At 39.9% G+C, this 20,656-nt stretch overlaps 1 protein-coding gene across 1 annotated transcript in view; it reads right to left on the bottom strand.

Moving 5' to 3' along the window:
• LOC110981307 (ran-binding protein 9-like) overlaps positions 1–20,238 on the bottom strand; it is a 32,893-nt gene extending 12,655 nt beyond the window's left edge. The window contains exons 1-4 of the mRNA XM_022238787.2: positions 20,001–20,238; positions 14,939–15,050; positions 2,441–2,499; positions 1,976–2,166 (exon numbers count right to left, since the gene is read on the bottom strand). Coding sequence (XP_022094479.1) covers positions 1,976–2,166; positions 2,441–2,499; positions 14,939–15,050; positions 20,001–20,223 — 585 coding nt within the window. The 5' untranslated portion in view covers positions 20,224–20,238. The remainder of the gene's footprint in view (positions 1–1,975; positions 2,167–2,440; positions 2,500–14,938; positions 15,051–20,000) is intronic.
• Positions 20,239–20,656: the final 418 nt, after the last annotated feature.

The following is a 20,656-nucleotide window of genomic DNA, read 5'->3' as shown; positions in this document are numbered from 1 at the left end:
TGATGTGATTGGATCAAGACACGTGGATGGAAAAAAACCCAGATTGCCCTTCGAGAGAAAAATCTCTTCACTGATTAAATGGTGCAGCTCTATACACTTCAGTGAGACAAAAGTGAAGCCTGCATGCACATGTAGGAGTGAGGCTACATAAGGTACTTGCAGGTCAATCTTTTCTGACTCCAGTGTCTCTATAAATTAACTTGAAACAGGCTGTTCCTCAATTTAAAGGATCCAGGAAGACCTCCGTGGACAAACTGTTGTTTAAAATGTGCACTAGTATGCTAGTGCATGATAAGGGATGTAAAAATGGATAAAATTCCCATCGCTGTGGTTAATTTTACTGACCCCTAAAATGAATGTTTTAACCTCTTGCTGCCGGGTTTAATTTGAAGTTGAATGACGTAAAACTGGTGGATTTTTAAGATTTTCCATTTTCAAAATTCTTTAAAAAATCATAACTTCATTTATTGGATATTTACACCCACACGAAGGACTGTCTGGTGGCTACTCTAATCGGACAGGCAACATCTGTTGATGCCAAGTATTTCAGCCAGGCCTGCTGCCTGGTAAAAAGAGCCCAGATTGTGCGGTGTTACGTAATTTTCTTTTGTTCCCGGAACTGGCACAGTGCATTGCTGACGTCATTTCAATAGGGGCCAGATTAGTGTGCAGCAGTATTGCATCGCTCATCACTGGAACGCTGGAGCACTTTTGTCTCCGGTGGCAATCCGCTTGTGCTGAATGCCACAAACAGTGGCATAATCTTTCATCATAAACGGATTTCCTCCGCCATTGACGACTGAAAAAATGTTGGCAACTCCCTGCAGCTTGGTCGTTTGTTCCGAGTATGGTCTTTTATTACAAGGCCCAGCTCTTTTGTCCGATTTCAGGCAGCCCGGCTTTGCATATAAAGAAAATGTACCCGAAACTGGGCTCCCAGGCAGCAAGTGGTTAATCCCGACAAATGATGGCATTATGTGCGACTCACAATTATAGTCAGGTACCCTCTTGGTACGTCCGGAAGGGAGAGGAACATGGACATGCACAATTTCCGTGCTCGCAGACTGTTGGAAGGTAAAATACATGTACCGGTACATGTACATGTACACGATGCCCGTGCATCTCATAAAAGCATGTGCACACGACCACCAAATGGGTAATTACACAAGAGTGTATTGAGTGGAATAGCCCAGGTCGATTTGGAAGCATTTCTTATCCTTTGTCACTCGCATTTCATGAAAGTTCCTCTTCTTGTTTGTTCATGGGTTTTCTTTGATTTCCCAAAGATCATGGGCGCAGCGTCTGTGACTTCAACAATCGTTTAAATTTAATCCCAAACGAGTGGTACATGTTCGGAAAAAACACTGTGGCTAGAAATGCAGACTTCTTAGTTTGGAGCTTGCTGTCGATCCTGACCATTTGGCTCTGGTCAGCCTGACTTTTGACGGATGTCCAAATTCGTCTAAATTTCACTTCAGTTGGAAAGTTATGCAGCTTTGTCCAATCTAAATTATAGAGATGTTGCCGCAGACAGTTACAACAAATCTAGTCAGCATGATCTCTAAACTCACCCGAACACTGGACTGAAGTTTATGTCTTCTCAAATGCACATTACAGATATGCAAATTTTCCATGTTAATGAGATACCTCTGGGGGACTGGGCCATTTCATCAAAACATTATTTTCTCCCATTCATTAATCAAAACAACAACTTCTACATTCTGGATAGCCAATAAAAACACACAATTTTCAATTATAACATATAAAAACCACTTTTCATGGGCCCTTTCACTTTAGATATCAAGCGAATCAATCTGTTCCACCTTGAGCTAAAGCCATCGAGGGTCAAAGACCTTTAGTCCAGACCGTGGGGGGGGCGGATGAGAGTGAAGAGTGAGGGCAACAGAGAGGATTGGGTTAGGTGACAGGAAGGGAACAGGAGGGGGAGGGGGCAGAAACGGCTCGTCTCACTCACAGGTAGATCTGTGAAAGCCACGCCCAGATTGACTCCATTCTTGGTGTAGAAGCAGGTGTTGTCGATGAGGTTGACTCCGCACCCAACCACGTCCCCCGTTGTGAATGTCGGCCCGTAAGGCTGACCGTTCCCTGCTGAGTTGAATGTGTGGCCGTTGTCGCCGTGGTAACCATAGGAATGCTTGTCCCACCCTGATGAAATTGGGTGCAATACAAGGTCAAGTTTAACAGTTCTACAGTGATAATCTTGTCTGGAGTAAGTGTAACAAACAAATCAAACAGGAAACTATGTGGGATGGTTTGGAATGATCCAATGAGAAATGGCAAATTTTTGTGTGACAGTGACAAAAAGCTTGGTAAATATCATAAAATGCATGAATGACTGGCCGGACGTTTGACAGGGTCATTCAGGGCAGTACAAGAAGAATGATGGTTTTAAACAGAACTCCAAAAACTCAGCTCTTACCGGGAAGTCTGTTCATGTTGTTGACAAAGTCTTCTGTTGACAAACCAATCCCCATGTATCTGTTGTAAGACAAACAAAAGCCTATTCAAGGATGACCAATGAAATTGACCTTGACCAACCACAGAGCTACGATTGACGGACAGACTAGAGGTTACGTATTTAATGCATCCTCAGAGGGCAAGAGCTTTGTATCAGTGGGATAGGCTTGAGGAAACATTTTGTGCATTGGTTGTAACTAAATTAAAATATCCAAAAACAGCCTCAGAGACATGATGGAGATGCCAGCAACGCAGAACCTTTATTTCACCTGGGAACTTTTATTTCAGCACTGACTGTGGAGGGCTTGAAGAATAATTAATTTCCTGGCACCTTCATTGTAATTATTTTAATTTTTCTTTCCATTATTTGTATTTCATTAAAAAAAAATCATTTCCACTGTACCACCAAGGGCAATTTTATTCAATGGCATTGATTCATTTTTTAAAATGTACTGTACTTTTCTTATAGGCCTCAAAAAGTTCATTTCACATCATGTATCACACAACTACAAACACATCATGTTGTAAAAAAGGTCCTGATTGAACAGTTGGAAACTTTTTTACCCTAACCTCCCCAAATCCATCAAAATCCATTTCCACTCTTTGGTGGATTTTGATGGACTCAGTCAAGAAGGCCTGAGGGGACCAAATGTTGACGGATTTATGATGGACTTGGTCCAGCAGGCTTGAAGCATATGTTGTAACAGCAACAGTCCCAATGACATCATGTATACTTTGTATGACAGGTCCATCAACAAACGCATTCATGCCTGTGGTGGAGTTTTTAGCAAGAAATATGGACTGCACAGGCAAAGTTGGACTTTGATAGAGTTGGTCAAAGACACTAGGGAAAAGCAATTACAAAATAATATATGTTTATGTGCACTGATCTTCAGTGCTTTTGTCATTTCAGACTTTCAAATTACAACTAAGACGATGCGTGAGAAATACTAGAAAGGTTGGGAAGGGAAAAGGAGATTATCGAAACAAAGAGATGGTAATAGCTTATTATACATGTACGTGGTCACAGCGTAAAATTGAAGTAGGGTCATGACCAACCAAATGTACCGGTAGTTGGCAGCCCCTACCAAACAAGACAAGAGCTAGGGTCCCTGCTGGGGTAATCCCTGTTATCAATATCAAGAGGAAGGGCACACTTCCTACGGTGATTGCTTCCTGTAAATTACAAGTATGGTCTTTCCTCATCAAGCCGGCAAAATGATTGACAAAAAAAAGCTTTATTTAACTTCCTGGAAGGAAGGAGATTCGCATGCAGGGGGGAAAAGAGGCAGGTGGTGGTGGTGGGTACACGGAATTCCTACATGTATTTCATCTGCATTTCTCAAGCAGTTTTTGACTCTAAGTTGTGTTCCTTCGCACTCCTGCTTGATGCTCCCTGTGTCGCCGTCTCAGGCTTTTCTTGCACTGAAATTGCACTATAATGGTGTGCGACAAACTATAAACCGTTTTGGACTGCCGTATGCAAAATTTCTGACAACGTGCAATAGATGTACTAATACATGAAGACGGAGCGAGCTTGCGACGATAAACAGGTGCAGACACTGACTGAAATCATCTGATGCTGAACCATCGGAGGTTCACGTGTAATGCATATTCATGGCGTGGACCGAATTATGCATGCAAGGCTGCTACATGTAAGATAATTATGCTGCACGCTGTCACTTTTTGCATCACACAATACATGTTGCTTACCAAGGCAATGTGTTTACCTCCTGTACAAGCAAATAGCATGAACTGCACAGGTGCATGCTACTGTGAAGTCATTTCATACGCGTATGTACATGTATGTATGTATGTACATGTATATGTACATACATGTATGCACATGAAGTGTACACTATGCGTAGAGTGCATTTTCTTTCTGAAAGACGAGGTTTTACCCTGTCTTACCGGGTAATTTGCATGCAAATTAAACAAGAAATTGAACGTGCTCTTTAGAAGCAAAGTCCTTGTAAACATTAACATGTATGTTTTACACAGCCTTGTGATATCTACCGGTATAGTGAGATGCAAGTGAAACCAACCTGTGCTCGTTTATTACTACCCCGGTATATGATGACACTAGATAAATGGATCTGGGAGGAGTAGTGTCCTTCGCCGGTTCTCTATGAACATTAATCACAATAATTTGCAGATCCCAGAATGCTATTTACTGTTGAATCTTACATGTACATGTACACGTAATATAAAATGTACTGTTGCAAGTATGTACACGTGAACATGTACATACAGTACACGTCAACTTCGAAACTCTTTTTTTTTTCATTTCCAGAACGCGCACAAAAATGCTTGGCACAATGCCATGACAATCAATCAATCAACTGCTCTTTAGGAAGAACATTCCCAACATTGTGGTTAAAGTGTACTCATTCTGTGCTGTGTCATCCAGAAGGATCGTGTACACGTACATGTAGCAATGAAGTACATTGACCAAATTGGATTCCGAGGATTTAAGTGTACAGCTCTAGTACTATAGCTTGACAGTGTGTGATACCTCTCTCTGAAGAACCTCAACGCATGCGAGGACTGCATACCTGTGCATGTTTCATATATACCAGAACATTCAAGAACCTTGTTGACCGCAATGAGCATTACCCGTATTTGTGAGGATATATGCATTCCAACTGCAATCATGTTTTTCAGTACTTGCAAGTGTACACCGCGTGGGCATTTGTAAGTGTCACTGTGGAAAATTATCACATTGGATTACACAATTTCTTCGGAAAAGTCCACTCAAAAACAATTTGAGGACTGAATCGTAAGTCATGCATGGTCTTAATTTTACCGAAGAAAATGTATATATCATTGTAGTCTATGCATCCATGGAGGCATCCTGAAATGAACACGGTGCTGAGTGTGTAAATTACATGTGATAAGAGGATATGCCAAATTAAACATGTACCATTCAGAGATCCTGCATCGGTTGTTGCTGTCCATCACAACATGATGAGGCAAACACCCAAATGTTGCATGTAAGCTGTTTACATACAAAACATACATGTACATGTACATGAACGTGCACAAATTGCATACGTACAAATTCCATGGCATGCACGATGTAAAAACTATATTTCAACACACCTACAGTTTGTACACTAAAATAATGAGTTCTATTTCGTACATAAACATGTCAGTCTCAGTGTTAACTACATGTACTACAGATGTGGACAATGGCTTCAAATGCTTTGTTAAATGTTCAGACTTTCGGTCTTTTCACAGTGAAACCAGGCACTTCGAGCACAAACAAGTAATTAGCGCTATATGTACATGTACGCCTGACGGCACAAGCACCTCGGTGTTGTTACAGAGTCAACCTTCTCTCAGACAGAATACAATGTAAACACAGCGTTATCCAAAAAAGCCACTTATTTTTGTAGTTTTGGCTTTTGTATTAGTGCACACTTACATGTACACGTATGTGCATTTGTACAACAGTACATGTACATGCGTGTTGACCCATCCAGTGTCAATGAAAAGTAATTGCTGCTTGCATGCAAGTCGTATCTGTAACATCAATGATTCTGGATAAATGTGGAATCACACTGTACATGTAAAGGCCAGAAAAGTGCAAAGGTCCCTCAAATTCGATAACAAGTGCAAAATCCCCCAAAGAGTGCCTATAACTTAGTAAACTTCTTTCCTGACCCCTGCATGTTGTACAGGAGGAATCTATAGGGGCAAAAGTTCGTCAACAACAGGAATTTCAGGAACAGCTGACATCAAACTAAAGTTGCAACATACATGTACATGTATGACCAACACAAGTTACACCTGTAACAAGCCACACTGGGCGCACAAGTCATAAATTGTCAAGTTGAAAAAAAAAACATACCGGTACATGTAATCTGCTTTTCGGAGAAAAGTGTTTGTTATTCATATTTATATATATACAATGCGGTGTATATTCAGTGAATATACATGGTGCATGACTGTCAATGATATTTCAATATTTGACAGAGGTCCAACCTACATACATCTATTTAGGTACAATTTTTACATTCACCTGCTCCACACAGATGGATCCTTTGAATAAACCGTTATCTCCCATTATCCTGTCTGAATTCTACCCTGTGTCAGGTGTGATATTTGTCTTGAACGTTTTTCACAGTTATCGAAATTAATTATGTAACGCATCAACGGGTCAACCTGCAGTAAAAGTCCCTGTCTGTGTGGACTACGTGTATGCATTTGATACCACACGGCAATTTTTATCAGATCTGCATTCAACAAGACAAAAATTATGATGTCGACGACGATATTGTACCCCACTTTGAAAGGGAAAGGAATAGCTAATTTCTTAGGCACAGATCTACGGTACATGTACTAACATTTTGACTCTACCAAAATTTCTTTAACTTTTTGTACATGCAATGTCTGCCTGGATGATACAGATGCTATTGGGTTTTAACATTCACAGGAAAACCTCCCCCAATGGCTAAATAGCAGACAAAGCTAATAACTGATTCACCCGAATATCACAGACAGGTACATGTAACTTCTATTGGATATTTGAATACAATGGCCCACACATATGGGTGTACATGTACTTAATGAACATTTAGGTACAAGTACAGGTACAAGTAACGTACATGCATTCAGGTTAGATTGATCCAAACATTGTGCCACACTTGTACTTAGTTTTTCATATACCAACCATCTGGAGAGTTTTGGGGGTAGACATGGCAAAAAAGTACAAAAACATGGCAGATCCGAGTGGCATGTGTACAGGGTCTTGTGCACATGTATCAGTTCAGTGTGATCATAGAGCTTGTATGGGTTTGTAGCTCTATGGTGTGATACAGTGGGCCACAGGTCACATGGCATCGGTGAATCACGACGATTACTGCAATTATAGATCCTACATGTATTTCTCCAGTGAGAATCTTACCCAGCTGTTCTGAGCCCCATGTTGGTATACATACATGTACATGTACATGTATATAACAACTTCCTAAAAGGTACCAGACAGTACACCTGTTCACACGTACTTCACTGTTATTATCAACTGCATATACATTACAGGTACCAGGTATGTACATGTACATATACATGTACATACATGAACACGAAAAAATAGCAGCTGACATTTTACTGGTACCGGGGTATTTGTGATAATTGAACTGTTTCCTGTGGAACGAACAAGTACTTCCACACCAGTACGCAACACCGTATATGTACTTGTACTTGCTCGTTCAAATTAATCAGTCAGACGAACACAAAGAATGCATCTGTCATTAACTCTACATGTACAGTACATACATGTACGTGCACATTCATGTACCCGTTCATGTATATGGGTATTCCCCAGAGCAACCAGCAACAGACTGATAATATTCGATCTGCAGGGACACAGTATTCTTAGTGAGGAGTTTTAATGCTGAATAATAAACTGGCACTTCGTTTATTACAATGCAGCAGCCATTTTGACTTCGAAAAGACTTCATTTTTGTTCTTTAATTATTTACTTGACTTCTGTTACGGCCAGATCTGAGCAACTCAGACTGTGAACACTGCCTTTAAGAGTTGGCGGCTCGACAGTTGAACTACAGTACGCATGGGTCACCCAACGTCTCCATTCAGTTTGGCCCGGCACCCTGTTGGACAACAGACACTGCTTGTATGACAGACTGGCATGTGAACTCCGGGATGAGGAATCCGTCTCCAGATCTATTTCTCAGCTGGGGAATGGTTAGAATCCATAACGCCAAATGCCAGGGGTCGATGCCCTTCACGTTCCCGACGCACTACCAGCCTGTATGGTACATGTATGCATTCCAGTACATATGCACACTATGAGTGCCTTGGGAGATTGGTCATCTAGATCTATGACGGAATGTTTTATTTACACGGATCGGAACAAGTACTAGTACCTATTAGTTTCAATACATATCTTTTTTAACAAATGAGGGAAAGAGATTGGGGTATCAAAGGTACAGCCCCATGGTATGTCCCTGTAATCCCTGGGTCAAATTCAACATCTTCCAAAGAATAACCCTATCTACATGTTATATTCAGGGTTCAAAAGGGAACCTCATGGCTGGTTACTAATGTACATGTACAGTGATGTACAAGTACATACCTGTACATGTGTACCACAACTGAGTGAGTACAGTGCAGAGTACAGTGCTGAAGTAATGACAGGACTGATGTTCTTGTACTGGTACATGTATAACTTTCGAGCTAAATAATTATTATAATGGCTAAAGATTCACTCTGAACAAACACTTGTCTAAATATACCATTCCTTTGAGTACATGCACTAAGGCCTGCATTTGTGAGATCCTGTATTGAATTTGAAGCAATTGGAATGATTCCACTAAAACCGCTGTGCAAAACCCTTCTTTCATTTGAAGTGGATGAATACAGATGTTTCACAATGGTGCGCCACCAAGAGTTTGCAATGCGTTGGCCAATCACAATGCGCGGAATTTGTCGACCCATTGCGCATTTGGAAAGGGTCGACAAATTTCGCGCGTTCTGATTGGCCAATGTGTTGCCAACTCTTGGTGTTGCACTATTGTGAATCTCTCGTATTCTGTTATAACTTGTATTTGAAGGGTGCCTCTCTTCTCCATTACTTTTTAGATACAATGTACATTCAGGAGAAATGAGGGCAATACATGTACGTCCCACTGACATTTCTGGGAAGAGCCACCGAAGCCAAAAGTCGGGCAGCACTGATCACGAGGTGTGGGGATTTACACTATTGATATCTGGGTTTTCGACGGGCACTGCTGGAAATGACATATGGAATGCCCTTCTTGTTTGCTTGTACATGCACAAGTAGAAATAATTCAAATATCAGCATTTGCAGCATAATGATCAATCCTTTTTGTTTTCACACTCCAAAACTAAATTAAAATGAACCCCACCCAAAACAAAAATTATGGGAGTTCTGTATAAAAAAACCAAACCAAACAAACCTGCCACTTGAGAACCCGATCATCTTGTATTTAATCTTACTGTATTTTCATGTCTCTAAGTCCATCCCATAAAAGAGAACACTTCCATTTCTTCATACACTAATTAGTTGTTTCATGTAAGGGTTTGAAAAACACAACACAAGCCCTATCTTTTATTTTTATTTTGATGAACAATTAATATACATGTATCACCCTAGTTGGAATTCCTCAAATAGAACTGTTTCTTGTGAAATTATTTAGGTTTTCTGACAGGCCAAAAAATATTTGTGTAAAATTGGTCAGACTGGAAGTTGAAATAGTAGTTTTCCATTCAGCACTTCAAAACTATCATGACAATGGAAGCCCGAACGAAGATACTAAATATTTGACCTGGCATTGTAAGCAATGATTCAACCACTGTATTTCTTCACCATTCCAACTCTTTTACTTGAAACTATTTTTAGTGTGCACAGACAAATGGGCCTAGGAATGAGCCTTCTCAATCTGATGCTATTGAGTCATTCGCTGCCGCTAGTCACTCACAAAGAATCTGACCTTGCCACTGTTAGCTACTCACTACAGAAAATGCACCCACCACCAAAACAAAATGGGAATACCACAATTTTTACATGTATGACAGCACAAACTCCTGTGCTCCTGTCTAGACTCGTTTCAAGCCTGCTAAGGCCACTTCTTTATAGATTTTAACTTACCTTTGACTCCCTTGAGGTGTGTGGAAAATAAAAGGGAAGTTGGAAGACCATTTCTATATAGGAAACCAAGGGCTCCTTGACACTGCTAGGGATTGCAGCCCAGAGCCCCATGATACATATAACTACAGAGACGGGCTTCACGAAGAAATTTCAGTTTTACAGGTGGGAAGAAAGCCTATGAATGACATTCCAGGGAACTACCGTAATTGACTTAGGACTCAGGTAGGAAAACCTGATTCACAATTGACATGGGTGGGATTTGAACCTGGACCACAGAGAGGTGAAGGATGAAGTATCACCCTGCCAATCCTAAACATACTGTTACATGAACATGTAAGCCTAATTAAAATCCTCTATCATTCTGTAGATACATGTACATGTACCAGGTAGTCGATATATCAAAGTTACATCTCTACAAACCTCACTTTAAACAAAAAACCAAAAAAGTGAGGTACTAACGATTAATTTCTAATTCTTCTTACAGCAGAAATAAAAAAATGCATGAATAACAAAAGTGGGCACCTGTATCACTGTACATAGCAGCGGGTGCGTGAGTACATGAACCAGTTGTCTGCAGACCAGGTACCCTACTGAAAAAACAAAGCCCCCAAAAAAGAAACCTACCAGGTAACGCCAAACTTCTAAGATGGAGGGGACGGAATACAAACTAAATCAAATAATCTCTGGAAACTGCACTCCAATTGGTTACTCTGTCCCATCCATGGAAACATGCTCATCAACCTCTGAACTTAAATGTCCACATGACATCTGGTTTAGCTTCCATGATGTAGCCTCGGTTTTATTTTAAATTTTCACTCAAAACCTTTCTCTATTTTTATCTGAAAAGTTACTAGGTACTGCACAAAGTTGGTGATGACTTACATGTACAGGCATCCGGTTCCATGACTCTGAACTGGTTCCTAATATAAACAATTTAATTCATTACACAGGTAACAAGTTCCAACGGCCAGAGTACAGCTCTATTCATGACACATGGCATGTGTTTTTAAGCAGGGCACATGTCAAATAATAATCTGTGACTGGACTCGGACCATAAACGCCATGACTGTGGGCACCATACAATGTCGGGAATGTGGGCACCACAATATATTCATAATGGAAGGGTGACAACATTTTTTTGTCTTTTCTCAGTGAAACCTGTTTTATGGTCAAAATAGCCATGTGGAACGGAAGAACTGACGACAGAGTTATGAAAACATGTATGCATCCATGTGTATGTACATGTACATGGTTATACTATACTGGTCCACAGTTAACATGTAACACATGGCCTGCACACATGTGACACAAAGGGTGATCAAGCAGACTTGTGAAGGCCACAAGATCTGGTGGCATCCCTTTTGAGGAAGTAAAAGTGCACGAGGATGATTGAAAAAAAGTTCAGATGTTGTCTACTTTTGAGTGTTGCTAACAGTTAAACAAATTTCACAAAGGTGAGCAGCTGTTCCGACAAAGATAAGACATGCACTGTGTACACAGGGTACCTGCTGCCATGCTGCAGGGACATGTACAATGTATATGTACATGTATGTGTACATTGTAAACTGGTATCACAGGCCCACTGTGGTCCTTAAAACATCTGTACCATGGTACCTACCACCACTGGCCCACAAACATGACAAACAAAGCAACTGTGTACGCTGGGATTAGGGATTTGGTGTTGTGACTGAGACAAAGGATATGGGTTTTAATAATGACTCACTGGGCCCTACACTATCTATTTATGGTTACAAGCCCTGAATGTACATGTAGGAGTACATGTACCTGGTATGTTCGTGCACAGTCATGAAAATACATGCACTAAGCAGTCCATGTTTGGACAACATGTCCTGTACATGTACATGGCACAAAATATACATATACGCACGATGTATTCAAAAGACAACATGTGCTTTGTGTACACATTTATCTTGGTACGTACATCACGGATGCATCAAGTAACAACTAACATGGTTTGTGTAACAACATTTGAACTACATTAGTATTTGTACCAGTATAAAAGTATGGTTGAATGTGCATTATTTGCACCAGAAAATGTATAATGCTGGACACTGCTGGAAATTCATGCATGCTCATGTAACAGCAGGGTGCATTTAAATAATGGACCATTCTACAAAGGTGTCGCCCATGGAACATGCTGGCCATAGACAATGTTGAAACAATGGGTCGGAGCAGCGAGCATTTCAAACCATATTTGGACAACCCCTGAGGACATTCTGCTAACAAGCATGATGACGTGGATGTGTACAAACACTTGCGTCAAAAGCATTATTTTGTCCACAATGGATGTCTGTTTTCCTTCCTCTGCCTCTCAATGAAGACATTTACAAGGATCATGCAAGTACCTGACTAATGACTCTGTGTGATTATGGGCAGTATACAGAAACGGTACTGGTACATGTATGTCATTTATTCATGACGGAGAAACAGGGTGGCTTATGTCAAAGACAACCGTTGACAGATCTTATGACAACTGCTGCTCTAATAGGATTTCCCTGAATGGGCAACACCCATACTCTCTCACTGCTCAATTCCATGCACGTGTGACTCTATTGGTATTTAAACTTGACACAATATCTAGATACATGTACATGTATATCTGTACAATGAATTCTTCAGATTTAGTGAACAGTTCCTAAATACTCTAATAATACGGTAGACAACTATACAAAGTCAATTGTAAACTGTTTTAGTAACTTTTACTTAGAACGTTATTCAAAATCAAGTGCATATCAAAAGAAGGGTTATGATGTCAGTTTTCATTTAGTTGACCAATCACTTCAGTACATACAGGTCATGAGAATTCATTCTTAAGACAACTTGTATATTGACAGTACCTTGAACAGAGTTTGGACCCCTCTTAGTAACTTGATAAGACTTCTTAGGGCTTACATGTATGGTCCATGTTTGTCATATCGCTACCGTACATGGACTTCCAGTACTGTACATGTACATGCACAGGGGATCGTGACATGTGCATTATGCGTGTACGTGTAGTATACCTTAGTTCATGGTCAGTGCAACACTGAACTTTGTGTACAATCAATACATGCATACATTTTTTGTACACCACGGTTTGTGCGTACAAGTACACTGTACACGTACTGGTACATGTACTGTACATGTACACTATTCAAAGGCACTAATACACAGTGTGTACATGTACATGTCCAATGATATGGTGTCTGAACTGTACATGTATGTGCATGGACATAACACTACATGTACATGTACATGTATGTACAGACCCTGAGGTACACTGTAATTTGTGTTGAATGCTCCTAATGGATAAGGACCACACGATTCACTTGAACATGACCACAGGGCTCTAAAGAAACTATTGTTCTAAACACATCTTTCTGGTTGACCATTAACCAATACCGGTAGGTCTTTTTTTACATTGTATATGATTATAATCCCAGCCATGAGTTGGCCACTGGATTTGACTGGTACTCCTGTCCATGAATAATTGTTGGGTCAAATACTGGGTATGCTATGAATACCGGTACTTGGTACAGCTCAACATCGGTCAATGATGGACGTTCCCATTTGTTCTTTGAGACTGATGTTTACTGTGCACGTAATGGAGACGTGAAACAGTTTTAAATATCCTTTCCACTTCTCAAATTAGGACATTAATACGCAAAAGAAAATGAGGAATGAGGAGAGAGGAATGAGGAGGAATTTCACAAAAACCAAGACCGGTGCACTGCTTCGGAGAATGCACAACTTCCACTTCACAAAGATTTGGATTTTGACATGTGATTACCATTTTCTAAACGACAATTTTATTGTATTTTTATCACTTTCTAAAACTGTTTGAAGTGTCCAATTTCTTAAATATGTTGTGTTTCTTAACTTTAAACATACTTTTTTAGTAACTGGTTTATAATCATTTGGTTTACTATTATTAGATTTTACTTTCGTGTTGATCAATTCAGTGCGTGGGATGAGCCACCCATGGCATGAAGGAAACAAAAGGGTTGTTGCTTTAGATGGACAAGGGGATGAGAGGAACATGTACAAACATGTATGTCAGTGTATCTTCCAGATTGTACACATACTCTGTTTTATTAAGTATAAATGTGTTGAAACTACGTCTGTGCTGAATATCCGGACATTTGATCAAGTATCGAATATTATTTTCCGAATTCGAATATTCGAATGCAAAATTCATGGAAATGAAGGGAGAATTTTCTTTTGTTTTAAATGAGAAAAATTGCAGTGTGGAGGCTTGTTTCAAGCAGTCTCAAATGAAAAGCGACAGAAATCTTACAACGATTCAAACATTTATTTATTCATTACAAAACTTTTAAAGGACAAGAAGTATTGTTCATCTCTAAATCTTGCTAAATCATGGCTGGAGATACTCCCAGACGTGAGAAGCTATTACAGTGATTACAATGTACAATTTTGTGCATTATTGCAACTGATTTTGTACATGGATTGTTCATTGACAATATGCCTGTCGAACGAATGAATATTTGGATATTCGATCGAATTGAAGATCGAATATTCAAAAAGTGAATTATTCGTATTGGCTCAGCCCTACTCGAAACAACAGCAAACCCTTTGCTGACTACTGTACAGTGACGTAAAATATGCAAATCAAACAGATTGAGGGACTGACTGGCCGACGTTTCAATCCAAGTACCGGTAGGACCCCTCCCAGAGATTTGACTATTTCAACAGGTTTTGAAATTAGTTTTTGATAGCAACTGCACTTCAACCCCGGCCCTGCTGACTTTTTGTTGGGCCCTTCCTGAACGAGTTCTGATGACGTGCAATCAACCACAATCTTACCCATCACGACCCTTGCTGATGATAGTGACTTCAAAATAATAGATGCCTGTGGAGGCAGGGATGGGATGCGCTGTCGTTACGGAGGCTGCATCTTTATGCGTCTTTCCCACACCTGAAAATGCAGAGGAGGAGAAACGGAAAAACCCAGAGACATGAGAATTCCACCAAAAAAATTGCAGCCAATGTCAAAGTGTAAATGTAAAACGTACACACGTAATGTATGAGGCTCAAGTATTCGATTAATACTTTTGAAGAAAAGGCATTTTTTCTCCGGAGTTAAGCAATAGCACAATTATTGTCCCACTTTCTCCAGAACTAATGACACTATTTTTGTATATATGTTCTCACAGCCCTAATGGCACATGTAACATACATGTATGTACAGTGCGTATAATAGGCGTTACACGGTATTTCACCCACATGGTACATGTACACATGGTGCTGCTTGGTACACAAATGTGCCACATCTTGGATCAATATTTCACACTCGAATATCCTGCATACCTGTATGCCTAGACAGAAACAATTGCCTGAAGTGCTGAAAACATCAGTGCAGTTACTTTATTTGTAATTTTCAAAGGAATTAGGCATGGCTAAAGACACAGCACAGGACATCACCATTTTCCAAACTATAGAGGCCCTGCATGGTAGCCATCTTGCAGGGCATTTGTTCTGTTCCACAGTGAACCTCCTTTGTGCATCCCTTGTGGAACAAATTCAGTGGCCTGCAAGATGGCAGCCATGCAAATTCTCTATACTGTACACGTGCCTACAAAGGGCTTGTCAGTACTGATTCACCAACCAGGTACATTTCAACTGTACAAGTACACTACGAGTTCATGTGTCATGATTGTTCCTAATTTACATACATGTACGATGAATAGCAAGACTCAGCCATGACTTTCTGAATGATGAGAGCTTCTCGGTATATGCTGCGTTGTGCTTCTCAATTGATTATCCCCCACGGCAACTGCATCACATGCACACATACACCCATACACACACATTCCGAAATTTGTATACTTGCGGAGACATGGCTTTGTTCTCCAGTATTAACATGGTGGCGTGTGAAACAATGTTTCTCAAATGCTCCCATTTCAACATGAATCACTCTCCTGGGCTGAAGTTTTGAACAAATGTCCCTTATATGAAACACTTCAATTTGTGACAGATTTTTACACATTAAACATTTCTCCTTTTTGAGCAATTTCCAAATATCAGTTTCGTGAAATCCTTGTGGAGACTTATACACCTTTAGAAATTCCTTGTGGAGACCTATTCAACCCATTCTCCTCCGTCTCCACAAGGCACCGTATTCCGAAACACCAATGGGAAACTTAAAGAATGCACGTACATGATTCATCTTGTTCTAGTTACATGTATGTTGATCAAATTCAAATACTGATGTGAGACATTCAGCATTACCATGACAGCAGCCTACACCTTTGAATTGAAATGGGCAACATCTCAAGTACACGTACACATACGACCTAAAGGCTACAGCTTCGTAAGTTCCTGCACGAGCACACACTGAAGGCTCACCTTCTTTTAAAATTTGCACGTTACAGTGTTTACCTAAATGTGGGATTCATTTTTAATTGGTTGTCTCTTGTGGACATACATGTACAGTGTGCTATTTAAGCTCAAAATAGACAACCAACGTACAGGTCATATCAAAGAACTTCTGAGGTCAACTGTGGACAGGCTTCAAGAGTGTCAAGTTTTAAGTGTTTACACAGAATTTTCATGATGACTAGGCAGCTTTGTACAATGTGCTCTCTTGTCAGTGAGATACCGTGAGATACATGTAGTAACGTACAGTTTCCACACGTATACATGTACTGTAGTAAAGTACATGTACTGTACCAGTACATGTAACAATACTTGCTTGCACCATTTGTTTTTCAGCTTATCTTAGAGACACATTACATAAATATAACATGGTTTGATTCACCTTGGGAACAAGTTTGTCAACTCCCAATATTTCGCGGAACTAAGATCCAGAGTTGTACAATGTAGCTGCGCTGGCCGGTGCCAGCCAGTGCTAGCCGGCACTGGGGATTAAAATGAAGCTTGCCGGCCACCACAAATTACAATATATACTACATGTGCATTATTGCAATTTTTTTAGCATTGAGAGAGAAAAGGGGCTGTATTTACTGTTTAAAAATTGTCAAAAACAGCCGGCACTAAAAAATTCCAAGCAACAACCCTGCTAACTTCGACAGTCCAACTGAAATAAACCATGTTATATTTGTTTTTTATACCTCATTAATGTACACATTTTATTTTATAACCACTGAAAATGAACATGTTTGCCACCATCTTTTCATAAAAGCTGCATACCACTGCTAGGCTGGCGCCACTGGAGTGCACAGTACACCTGGGTAACAGTTCCTGGATTTTCTGCAACTGTGCATGCGTTTTTAACTTTTGCCGCACTGGGTACGACTGAAGACAGTTAAAAACGCGTGTTTATTTACTCCTTGCATGCTTGGCAAAGAGCAAAAAAAGCGGCTGGCATGTGACCGTGAATAAGAGTTCAGTGATCCGTCATGAATATGTATGAGGTATTCGTACAGGAATCTCATTCACGGCCACATCAATGCAGAGTTATAATGTACATGTTGTGTGTATGTTGCTATGAAATTTGACAAGCACCCACAGAGAGCAGGTTATGAAACCCGTTATGAGACAAGTTTAAAATGTGTGCGAACATAACCTGCACACGACATTGGACTACGCATGATTGGAAAAATCACGAAATCTTAAGACTGATGGAAATTTTGGCGGTAGGCAAATGAGTTGAAGATGCTCCCACGTTGTTCCTACTGTCATGACACATTAGACTATTTCCCAGTTTGTGTACAAGTAAGCTTACATGTACAAAACAAAACGAACAAAGCTGGTCGTAAGGCATTAGGAAAGGAATCATTGCAAGCATCTTCAACTGTATGTAAATGCTTTTTAATATATGGGTCCCGGGTTCGATTCCAGGCCCGGTCCATATGTGGATTGGGTTTTTAGTCCCCACCTGACTCCGTGGGTTTTACCCAGAATATTCCTCTGGGGTTTTCCTCTCACCTCTAAAACTCTTAAACTGTAACTGCTTCTTACTGTCTCCCTTTTACTGATGTTGGTGAATATGGGTCAGTTGTACTTTAGTACTACCCATATTTTGTTGTCATCTGCCTTGAATATGAACTACTGTATATATATATGCAAAACTATTCATAATTCTTTTTAGTAAGGGGTTTTGTCCTTAGGCCAATGAGTATTTATGACAGAGTGTCAGTCACTTCGCCGCGTTTCCACTTTGCCCCATGTCACTTCACCCCATCCCCACATCACCCTGTCACCACTTTGCCCTATTTCCGTTTCACCCCAGAAGTGCTTGATTGTGTTTGGAAACTCTGGCATAAACAAGGTGACTTTTTTACAGGTGGCGTGGATTGGCACCACGTGACAATGGATTTGATAATAAAATTGGAATACAGAAAGAAATGATATCATTCCCTTTATTTTTCATCAAAATTGCCCTGTAACTAGTCTTTTATGGATCCCCTGTACATGTAGGCCTGTGTCTTCTCTGCCAGTTTAATCCTTTCGTTTGAGACATTTCATCGTTTGAGAAATTACTTCTGTGAATCAATTTCTGAACGAACTTGACTTTTGAGGACAGAAACCCCAAAATACACATCTCTCCTTTATATTCTCCTTTAGCAATTATATTCACTTGTAGTATCTTGAAGTTCATAGGCTTAACTTCAGAATAATTAAAGACAAATGCCTCGCCCTGTAACTCTGTATTGGTCCACATCGCGCAGACATGACGCCTTCAGACCGTTAGGATTATCATATTTGTTGCAACATTTTCCTTAGCAAATTGCCTGCACTGGAACCTTTAGTTTGGCTGGGGAGACAAACCGTCAACGTTGCAGCCTTCGTCTAGGTTAAAACTAAAACAAAAGACGTTAAAGATTACATTGGGGCAAAGAGGAGATGGGGAAAAGTGGATATAGAGTGACATGGCAATAGGGCAATGTGGTTAGGGGTGACGTGGTCATGGGCGAACTGGAAATGGGGCGAAGTGACTGTAAAGCAGCTTTTGTGGCTTCAGTTTTATACGTCAGAGTAAGAACAAAACTCATAAGTAATCAATTAATGTCTTCCCTTTGCAAAGTACATGTACATCTTATATATTTTACATGTACCTGTTTGAAGTGATCTGATAGTACCAAACTTGACACTAAATAGCACGACCTCAATCAACTGCTCCGAATTGTGGAATGCCCAACTTTTGTCAACAAAGTTGGGCATACCCAACTTTGTTTGGGAAACAAAAAGAACACAGGCAAGTGATAAGTATCATGAAACTCTATTAAAATAAAGTAACAGAAAGGACACCACAGTAAAAAAAAAAGATGACAGATTACAAGAAGAAATGAGGAGAGGAGGTGCAAGTGAGAGAACAAAACCAGCAGAACGCAGTGATGTTTGTTATGCCATTCTACAATCATCATTAATGAAACCAACAGTAAATTGCAAAATAAAGATGTGAAGAACACACTTAAAATGAGAGAATGAATTTGGAAAGCTACAACTGTCAAAACTAAATAAAAAATTGACTATCTCTCAGATTCCTTTGATTTGAGGTTTACAATGATAAAGGTGGAATTTGTTTAACATGTTTCCTTTCTGGATCAACAAAGTGACGCAATATCACCATTTACAAGTATTTCATTTTCAAGTTATTTAAATTTTGACATTTTTATATTTGTTGAATAATGTTAGAAGGGCCTCCTATAGAAAAGAGAATTGACTGACACTGTTTTGTGCATCTAAACCAAAAACTGAGTTGCACTTAAAAATAACAAACAAAATTTCAAATGAAATTACTTGGCGACTGCACCATTGGGTAGTTCATTTGTTCTGATATCAAGCAAACAAATCAACATCCATGGTTCAACTGTGTTCATCATGATTATGCATTTTATCATCAGCTCTCTCGTTCATGCAGTGTTCGTGCTGTTGGCCTAAAAATATTTTGACTGAGGCCTACCTTTGTAATGGACTCGGAGGTTGTTTTGCGATAGTCCGATGAAGGTGGATTTATTTCTAGAGTTCCATATCCTAGGCAAAGGTGTTTCTTCTTCATTTACGGCAGGATAAAGCTGTTTCAGACGGTCTGAAGGGTCTACGTTTTCATTGTTTTGGCCAGTGCTACTGCTAGTTCCTTCTCCGCGAGTCGCCATTTTTGCCCATATGATGTTTGTCATTTGCATAGCTCACAGAAACTACACTGAATATTACGTTCGTGGGTACCCGGTCATGTATGATATAAAGGCGAACAATACGTCCGAAACCAGCCAGAAAGAATTGGACAAAGAAGGGGATAGATCTGTATCTTGACTCCTGTAACGAGTTTTCTGGTTAAGTATTCCCCAAACAGAATTGGTGCCACACTATTAATTTGCTGTTATTTAAAGGATAGTAAAATAATGACGTGGTGCACCACTTTACAATAACTTATGTGCATGTAAGTTTTGTTGTGGAGACTATTGGTCCCAATTTGTTGAATTTCCAAAACAAACTTAACTCAAATTTGATTGGGTTAGCATTTTAGCCTGAAAAATTTATTTTTGCAGGACCAGAGCGTCTGATCTTTAAAACTGTCATAATTATCGCTTTTTATCTTACAAAAAATTGACTTTTTAA

This window comes from Acanthaster planci, linkage group LG06 (assembly GCF_054643075.1).
Source record: "Acanthaster planci isolate LZ-2023a linkage group LG06, COTS_SCS, whole genome shotgun sequence".
Classification (NCBI taxonomy): domain Eukaryota; kingdom Metazoa; phylum Echinodermata; class Asteroidea; order Valvatida; family Acanthasteridae; genus Acanthaster; species Acanthaster planci.
The sequence above is the reverse complement of the archived record's forward strand: the minus strand, read 5'-3'. Positions and strand labels throughout refer to the sequence as shown.